The 10,089-nt window shown below is 41.4% G+C and overlaps 1 protein-coding gene across 1 annotated transcript in view; it reads left to right on the top strand.

Annotated features, from left to right (window-relative positions):
* The first annotated feature begins 1,116 nt into the window (after nt 1-1,116).
* The window catches only part of esamb (endothelial cell adhesion molecule b), a 55,377-nt gene continuing 46,404 nt past the window's right edge, over nt 1,117-10,089 (top strand). Inside the window, exon 1 of the mRNA XM_084950851.1 lies at nt 1,117-1,593. Coding sequence (XP_084806977.1) covers nt 1,539-1,593 — 55 coding nt within the window. The 5' untranslated portion in view covers nt 1,117-1,538. The remainder of the gene's footprint in view (nt 1,594-10,089) is intronic.

The following is a 10,089-nucleotide window of genomic DNA, read 5'->3' as shown; positions in this document are numbered from 1 at the left end:
ATGTTTGCACAGACACCAATCGGCCGTTTTTAATAGGTACACGTGTTCAATGGCTCATTAATCCAAATATCTAATCAGCTAAATACATGGCAGCAACTCAGTGGAGTTAGGCATGTTCAGGAGGACCTGAAGTTCAAAGCGAGCATCAGAATGGGAGGTAAATATGTGATTTAAGCAACTTTGAACATGACATAACCAGTGAGAATATCTTGTTTGGCATCAGAGAATGACCAGACTGCTTCGAGTTGATAGGAAGGCAACAGTTATTCAAATAACTACTTGTTACAGCCAAGGTATGGACAAAAGCATGCCAGAATGCACAACATGCCAAACCTTGAAGCAGATGGGCTACAGCAACCCATCTTAGAACAGGAAGCCTGAGGCTACAGTTCACTTGGGCTCAGCAAAATTAAACAACAAGACTGGAAAAATGTTTCCTTATATGATGAGTCTCAGTTCTAGCTATAATATTCAGAGGACAGGCTCAGCATCATTTAAACACCTGAGTATTGTCGCTGACCATTTATGACTACAGTGTACCCATCCTCTGATAGATGCTTTCAGGAACACACCATTGTCATTTAGCCCGGATCATCTCAAACTGTTTTCTTGAACATGAAAATGAGTTCACTGTACTCAAATGGCCTCCACAGTCACCAGATCTCAGTCCAACAGAGCACCTCTGGGAAGTGGTGGAACAGGAAACTCACATCGTGGATGTGGAGCTGAAAAATCTGCAGCATGTATGTCAAAATGGACTAAAATCTCTGTCTCCTCGTTGAATCTGTGCTGTGAAGAATTAAGGCAGTTCTGGGTCCAACCTGGTACCAGTGAGGTGCTGAAAGAAGGCCTGTGCTTACCAATAAACCACAGAATAATACAATACCATAAAAATAAGGAGGTAAATACACACAACATTTTTGGCATGTGGAGAATTTCTGAGAATTACTTCCAGTTACAACAGTTAGAACAGCGGTTATTATTTAACGTATGAGAGTATGAGTGGAGTCTCTGGGCGTAGAAAACTGTAAGGTGCAGCACTGATTGGTGTGCGTCCTAAGACGAGCTGCTTAAAGTTTGGAAACAGTGCGTAACCGTTGCTGACAGGGGGCGGCACCGAGCAGCTCCGGCAGGTGAAAAAAGCGCCTACAGTTTACTGTGGGATCAGGACAAAAAGGAGCGACACACTTCAGCACAGACGTGCGGCAGAAGTAATCCCTCCATAAAGCGGACTCAGCACAGCAGCAGAGAAACAGACGGAAGTGGAACAGTTTGAATGTTTTCTTCTCTCCTGACATCCGTGGAGCGCAGGAGCGGGGGAGACGCCGGTGCGCTCCGCGATGTCAGCTGCTGTTAATGATAGGGATGGGAAGAGGAGAGGGTGCTTCGTTTGCAGACGTCGCCTCGCATGTTTGTGTAACGGACAATTAATTGTTACCTGAAGATAACTGGGCAGCACTTGTGGAAACGGAAGTGCGAAGAGCGTTTTGGTGCCAGCTTTAGAAAAGCTGCTGGGAGCAGCCGGTGGATGTGGCACCATGGGGATAAAGACAAGACTCAAAGCCATGCTGATGTTATTGTGGATCATTCAAGGTAGGGTAATTAAGCCACTCACGCTCCCTAAACCTCACAGCATGTCAGTGGCGACAAAACTATGTTTTTCTTCACTTTTATAAACATCGGAGAGCAAATAACCAACTTATCACTGATGGAAGAATTTGCTGTAATAGTGAATTGTCAATGAATTAAGCAAAGAGTCAAACTCCATTGAATAAAATACTTTTTTTTAACTGAACATGCACGACCTCTATACACTGCCTCGAAGCCGAGTGGGATTTAAAGGCGTTTATTCATTGCAAAGATTCAGACTTATTGGCAGTAACAAACAGCAAATAACCTGCTTCAGTCCTAATTACGCGTCTTGAAAAGCTGAAACCTCTTTCCCCCTCCTACCTTAAGTTAAATTTTGAATTTAGAAGCAGGGACTTCTCATTAAATATGTAATTTATATCGCTGTGGCTGCAACTGCGTGTGTGTGTGTGTGTGTGTGAGAGAGAGAGTGAGTGTGTGTGTTTTTATACCAGAGGTTCCCTTTTAAGCACACAGCAGAGTACTCCTCATTTTAAGAGGGCATAATGTTGTTGCATGGTTGAATGCTCAGAAATGAATTTCAAGGAACTCAAACGTTGCTGCCTTTTTTCTCTCCCCCCATCGTTATTGTCCCCTGTGAGGTTAAAAATAACATAAAAGCTTGAGTCTACCTGAAGGAGCAGGATGTCATTTTTGAAAATTCTAGTCAGAGAAATCCCAGCTGTCAAATTAAGAAGGCTTACCTAAGAATACTGGTCATACAGGTTTAATGTCCTGCACAGTTTGGCCCCTGTTACTGCTTTGTGTGCATACAGTTAATGCACAAACGTTTAAATAAATCATAGATAGTTTCTGACAGACTGAAGCATTGCAAATATAAATGTTAATGCTGTTTGAACAGCAATTTGATGCAGACAAGTCATATTTAGCTTTTATCAGTTTGGACTGCAGTCATTTCATTTAGCTCTAAACCCTAGAACCAAAACAAGCACAAACACACACTCACACTGATGTGCTAAAATATTATTAATTTCCTTCTGTGAATACACACTCCAATACACAATCCAGGCTCTACTCCAAAACACCCTTTAGGTTTTTCTGACTTGGCCGATCTTATTCCTGTCAACCGTGCCGCTGCATCATTTCCTACCAGATGTTGGCTTTCTCCCAGTGTGGAAATCAGAGATTGTTACAGCTTGTCTCCTTTATGTCAGGATTTGTTTGGTTCAAACTGGGGGTTTTGACTTAAAAGCAGCATCAGGAAAGACAATACTGGAACTTTATATCAATCTTAACTTACTTTCAGTGCTGTAATCGCTTAATAAAAACATCAGTGTTGTTCTCAAGCAGTTAGAGGACACCTGAGTTCAAATCTGTGTGGGCTTCTGCATTGGAGCTGCTGTAGCGTGACATTACGTCTGCCGCGCTTTTATTTGTGCAACTGCTTTTAATGGGATGAAATGAATGAATTCAGTTTGTGCCTCGCTGATGAGAGACTTCAACCGCTTTCTGTTCTGATGATCAAATAGCTTTTTGGATTTGATCGATGGATTCCTTTTTACGTCTTGGACAGCAGCTAAGCAGCCTGTCAAACCCGTCCTGCCTGTCAGGAAAACGTCTGCCCGTCCTGACTTTAGAAGAGCAGAGAAGACTCTGTTTGTATTGATGAAATGCAGCAGCTTTATTGGCCTTGCATGAGAAGACCCGTAGCTAATTGGTCACTAAACGCTTAAATAAATCTGTTAATATGCTTCCTTTGGGCACCCATTTTATTTTTGATGATTTGAGGCAGATTCTGAACAATCGTTTGTACCCATTAGCAGCAGTAAATCACATCTTGGTTGTACCATTCGGTGTATTCATGCAGAAATGCACTACTCTTGCCCATTAGATATTTCAGATTGGCCTGAGGACCGTGACAAGGTGACTTGACGTGGCACCATCGCTCCCTTCTAATTTGAATGTCTTTCTCTTTGGTTTTGCTATTAAAATAAAGTCATGTCCTCAGCCGATTGTCTTCACTGACGTCTGGTTTATGTTGTTGGTGTAAGCTGATGATTGCGAGCCAGTTATATCCCTTTTCAGAGACTAACTCCCAGAGCTTAGCGTAATTCTGATTATGTATTGCATGATTAACTAAACAAGAAATTAGTCAGTTGTGGTCCAGCTTGGAACAAACAGCATTCCTGGCAAGGCTGCTGCATGAGTATTAACTGTCAGTGCAAAGATTTGGAAGCCCTCAGAGACCACCGCAGAATGGCAAAGAAGTGTCTCAGTCTTCTTGATGTCAAAGTCAAAGCACTTGTAGATACCAGGGTGTTTGTGTCACTCCCAGCAGGAAACTCATATGAAAGTGAAGACTTCAAGAACCGTTGAGCTTATTCATTTAACATGTCAATTATCTTATGAACAAAACGCAGTCATGTTTGGTTCTTTTTAAGCAGTTCAGAAAGCCAAAGCATCACATACACATAAAATTGTTGTTGTCGGTTCATCATTGCAGGAAAAACATAAGCCCAATATCCCCTCATAGTTTACCACACTGTAGAAGCAGGAAATAAACAATATGCAAGAATGGGACTACATCAGGCATTAGTAGTCAGTACCACAATACCAGTCGAGTTACACAATTGTTGATGCCTAATTTGATACACAGATTGCCAAATGCGTGCAAATAATCTCAGACTAAGTTATAAACACAGACAGACTGCCAACTCTTTGGAGTCTGTGCCGATAGCACAACTCGCCTGCAGCGCTACTCTTTATAGTAAGACACTCAACTCAGCTGGTTGCATTTGGTTTTCCTAAATAAAGGCACGGTTGCTGAGTGTCTATGTCCTTTAGCAACATCACTATTGTGGAGGTTCCATTTAGATTCAGAATGGTAAGTAGTTACTGTGAATTTCTGTGTAAACAGCAGCAAATATGTGATTTCCCCCCCAATTTTTTACAGTTAGTTGCTGTATTATTATAAACAGATTGCCTGAAATTGCCAGCTTGACCCCATTCAGTCAGACTGTTGGTAGACATGATATGATAGCAGTCACTCTAAACACAACAACTGTGAGTTGCAGTCATCAAAGAAACCGTTTCAAAAGATTAAAAGTTCATACCACATGGTCACAATGATTTTGGTCGTGCTGCAGATCAAAATCATATTATTCAAGTAGAATCATTTTTATTGCCAGTACTACTGAAATGTGTGCAAGGAAGGTTTGTCGTTCACAGCCTGTGGCCACCATGTTGAAGGCCCACACTATCAAACAGGAAACGGGGGATTCCAAATTTTTTTATAAGGGGGGATTTTGGAGTGTGTCAAAAACAGAGGGGAGATTAGCACTGTGTGCAGTAGTTTTCAAATCTCTTTTAAACATCGTGAGTAAACTTGATTTTGTCTTTCTGCTTAGAAACCCTATCAATGGAAAGCAACGGATACAATGTATTTCAAAAGGCTTTTACTTTGAAGATGAACAGTCTTCAGTTTGTGTTGCACTTTCCACAGTTTCGCTACAGCTGTGAGAGTGGCTGGACTGGACAGTGTTTGTAGACATGCAGTCAAACTATGTCAGCAGCAATATGCTAGCGACGAAAGAAATCACAAGGTTTTTGCCATCTGGTTGGGAAAGATGTTTTTCCCTAGTGACGGGTGGTTGCCAGCAGGTCACTGACCAGCCTGTAGGCCTGTGTGATTGGATTTTTAGCAATTATTTTTCCTTGCAACTGCCATCGAACTCCAGCAACCACTTGCAATCAGTCTGGCAGTACTAATTTTACCCTTAGAGCTGGTAGTTTTCACATGGTCAGATGGTCATAGATCAGTGTCCAGACATGTGCGACAGGCGCCTTATTCACTTTACTCTACTTTGTCTTTACGATTGTCACACATTCAAAATGGCAGACAAGTTAATGTCATGTGGATAGTAGTCATGTGTCTGCAAAATCTCACTGCACCACAAAAGATCATTCCTGCCTCCGAGTGTGCTTCTTCCATCACAGACTCTTAGAAATACACTGTGTTCCAAAGAGATATGCTGAGCAATGGCATTTACTCCTTACCTCATTCATACTGTTGTTTAGCATTTAAAAATCAATGCCATGTTAGGAGAATTAAAAACTTGGTTTTCATTTGAAGGAGTCTTTAAATTTTGTGAGTTTCTTTTTTTAATAGGAAATTCTTTTTTTCCAGGCTTTTTGCTGGAAACATTACATTTGAATGCTTTTGCAATCATGCCTCGTCGTCAGCTCCTCAGAAAACATCCTGATGCCGTGCATCTTCGGAGCCGCTTCATTGAACCAAATTGATCTTTTCTGGCTCAAACTGGTAAATTGGCACCAGTTTCATGCACAGTTACATTTGTTAGGCTGACACATACCTTAGTGTGGGCGTTGGATGAGGAAGCCTAATTGACCAGAGTCCACTCTGTATAGCACAAACTCACAGAAAGACCCCTGCAGAGGGGAGAGACACTGATTGGAGGCAGAAGGAGCCAAAGCTACCTAAAGAATTCTCTCATGTAAAACTAGGTCAAATTAATTGGCTCACGCTTGCCAAACAATAAAGAGGACAGTGGTGAGCAGTGTTTTATGTTGCTGCACGCAACAGCTGCTGCATGTTGGACTTCATACCGACATGGATCTATCAAAACATCCAAGTTCCCTCTGTCGACAGTAGTGGAGGTTGACAGGTGTTGATTGGAGCTTTGCGTGCTGGATCACTGAGCTAATGTGACTTTGAGGCAGGTCATCAAAGCAGTCTGAATTTGCTTTGAGTTAACCATGATGGATGTGGAACTTTGAAAACACTGATGCGGAACAGATTTTTGCACCCGGTAACAGACCAGAAAGCCTCATCCTGGTGCAAAAATAGTTGTTTATATAATGCTTGCAGTGATTTCTTACAGTTTGCTGGTTGTGTTTGCGCTGCTGTAATGAAACTAATGTCACATTTTGGCCATGCACATTTTAGCTGATGCACATGAAATAAGTAGCCCACATTTCCCCCACATCAGAAAGAAAAATATGGCACACAACGTTAACCATTATGCTCACAAACTAATCAGCATTTTGCTTGCTGAATGACTTGCTTTGATGTTTGGTACACTGACTGCATTAGTGATTTGCTATCCACAGCACACTCTTACAGTCCAGTAACGCTCAGCATTGTGCTGCTACATTTTAGAACCTTTAAGGCAGTAACTTCAACATTGAAGAGTGGAATAATACCTACATTCAGGAGCTCAGTTTTCCATCTTTGACTTTAACAGATATTTATGAGCATTTTTTGTTTTTCAAATTAAGGCAACAAAGCAATAAAAAAATCTATGTATAGATCCCTTGAAAGTGAAAAGACTCAAACTAGGCCTGTGTAGAGGATGAAAATCTCATCTGGGTAATGATATAAGACATGAGCTTGGCTGATATTGGGGTTTTTAATTCCAATACCAATACCGATATTTGGTGATCAAAATATCGGATATTCAAATATAGCGCCCAATATAGTTTTTCATTGTTTTATTTTACGCTATTGCTTGTTTCCTTATGTCGAAAAATAAACTATGGTAATATTTTTTCATCGTTTTGATGGTCACCATAGTGGCTATATTAATTTCTTGAAGTTCTCTCTTTCTTTTATATTTAAAATAACCACACTATGGACGGACAAGCCACTGTTTTTACACGTTGTCGTTAGCAACAACTACGGTAAACCACATATTTTCCACATAAACCTTTCACAGTAAAGCTGAAGATCCCGTTGAGATTTTTCAAAATAAACTGAAATGATGACAAACAGAAAGACCAGTCAAAACAAATCGAGGACCTTATTTCTAAATGAGGGGCTACCTCTGTAGCATGGATATGGTTTGGTTAAGAAAAGTCTTACACGGACTATGCAAATTATGCAGGAAACCGGTCACCACCTCAGACTCAAACACGGCAAACCTCTTCAACCACCTACGCAAGAATCACGTGAAAGAGTGTGGAGAGAGTTTACGGATGAGAAGCAAAAAAGAGTCGTCAGGTGCTCAAAATAAACCTTGTTCTAACCAAACGCTAGAACAGGCTTTTCCCAGCTGCATGCCGTGTAATAAATACTCACAAAGAAAATGGCAGCCGTTACAACTTATGTTTAAAAATGTATAGTTTCATGCATCGGTCAAAACACTTGACTCCAGGTACACAACGCCCAGCTGAAAACACTTCATGCAAGTCGAGTTGCCTGAGATTTACAGAATTTACAGAAAATGTAAAATTTTTTGATATATATCGCTGTCGGTAGGGCTGGGCTATATCATACCGTTCACGGTAATACCGGTGTAATTTTGGGCAATGATAGGAAAATGAAATATCGCGATAGAATATGGGTAAAACGCGCATGCACAGTGCCTATGTTTACATACGCACATGGCGGCGACGCAGAATGAGAAGAGCGAAAGCGGATCGTTGAATGAAACGGATGAACCAGAATTGGTTTGTAAAAATGCTGCAACTTCAGTGGTGTGGAACTGGTTTGGCTTTTGTCCGTCAGATACACAACAAAGCACTATTTTTGGTAGCGCATGCTAGCGGGCCGTCATTATTACCGTGTTTTTTGGAAAATACGGCACACTTAAAATCAATCCTTTGATTTTTCTGAAAATCGACAGTGCCCCTTATGATCCTGGTTGTGTTTACTGACCTCGAAACGATTTTATGTCGTACACGGCGCTCGAAAATCTGTCAAATGTTTTAGTACGACTTTGCTAAGCTACGAACCCGCACCGCTTGATGGATTGTCGGAGCATTACGGCTACCGTAGGCAGGAGCCTCGCGGAGTGATACGTACTGTGCTTCAACATAATATTACCGTATTGTGTGTGTATATAACCTCTTTTTAAGTTTTGTGGATATTATACATGGTTATGCTGAGGATATGTCGGCCAATTTCCACCGGAAATGCCTTTTGGTTAAACTGTCAGCAAGGAATTTGCACTGTTACGTTTTTATATAACTTTAATGCACATAAAAAACAGCTGCTTGTTTAAGTGAAAATACATTGATGGGGTTTTTTTGCACTAATAAAGTTGTGGAGTTGTAAAATATTTTGTCTAGTGTCAGTTATATCGTCAGTTATATCGTCATCGCAAATTTTCAAATGTATATCGTGATAAATATTTTTGGTCATATCGCCCTGCTCTAGTTGTCGGGACGATAAATGTCTTATATTGGGATATGAGATTTTGGTCATATCGCACAGCCCTATAGTTATAACTATAGGCCATCATGGAAACTGAGGACAAAAGTCCTCACGCCTTATTACTATGGGGAACAGAGCTTTCAGTCGCTCTGCTCCCCGGCTCTGGAACTCTCTTCCTCCAGCCATAAGAAATATTGACTCCCTTTCCGTATTTAAGACACAGCTCAAAACACATCTGTTTAAACTGGCTTATTCGCTTTAGTGCTGATTTTATCTGTTGTCAAGCTCTGTTTTGCAATTTTAACTTATTTTATGTATTTTATGACTATTGTTTCTTTTATTAATTTTGTTCTTTGTAAGGTGACCTTGGGTTTCTGAAAGGCGCCCTCAAATAAAATGCATTGTTATTATTAAAAGTAGCTGGGTGCCAGGTGGGTAACCCAAGTGGGCCCCAACCATCAGACCTGCTTCTACCCATCTGGGCCCCACACTCATTTGTTGACTGGGCCTGATTTGGGGCCCATCCGGGTCCCATCATTAATCCATCTGGGCAAACACATTTGGGGCCACCATGGAAACTGAGGACAAAATTAGCTGGGTCCCAGGTGGGTAACCTGAGTGGGCCCCAAATATCAGACCTGCTTCTACCCACCTGGGCCCCACATATTTTTTTGACTGGGCCTGATTTGGGGCCCATCCGGGTCCCATCATTAATCCATCTGGGCAAACACACTTTGGGCCACCATGGAAACTGAGGACAAAATTAGCTGGACCCCAGTTGGGTTTCCCAAGTAAGCCCCAAATATTAGCCCTGCTACTCCCTATTTGGGCCCCACATATGTGTGTTGACTGGGTATTTATTTACTCGCTCGTCCTCTGTGTGACTGTTCGCATTAGCTGGTAGTTTGTGGGATTTTAAACATGTTTCTGTCCATCTCGTGGGCAGACGATGGAACATCAGCACTTGTAACATAGCTGAAGGGTGTTTCTCCCATCTCTTTTCGAGACTGGCGTGTACAGTGCAGTTTTATAGTCCACATTAGACTTTATGTAACCATCCATACTACAGAGGTAACCCCTCATTTAGGAACAAGCGCCTTGATTTGTCTTTACTGATCCTTCTGTTATTCAGAGCTTCCTAGTTTTGTCTCACCTCTACTCACTGAGTTGATATTCACATGTGTGCCTGCATCCATGTGTTGCTGCATAAGATTGAGCACCGTCACCAAACGATGAAAAAATATTGCGGTAAACAGTGTATTTTGCAACACCATGAAATAAAGGATAGAGCATGAACGACAGAGATGAAAAGGTTTTCATTTCAT

Source organism: Perissodus microlepis, chromosome 14 (genome assembly GCF_051167445.1).
Source record: "Perissodus microlepis isolate ML-2025 ecotype Zambia chromosome 14, ASM5116744v1, whole genome shotgun sequence".
Classification (NCBI taxonomy): domain Eukaryota; kingdom Metazoa; phylum Chordata; class Actinopteri; order Cichliformes; family Cichlidae; genus Perissodus; species Perissodus microlepis.
Note: the sequence above shows the minus strand (reverse complement) of the source record. Positions and strands in the feature narration are given on the sequence as shown.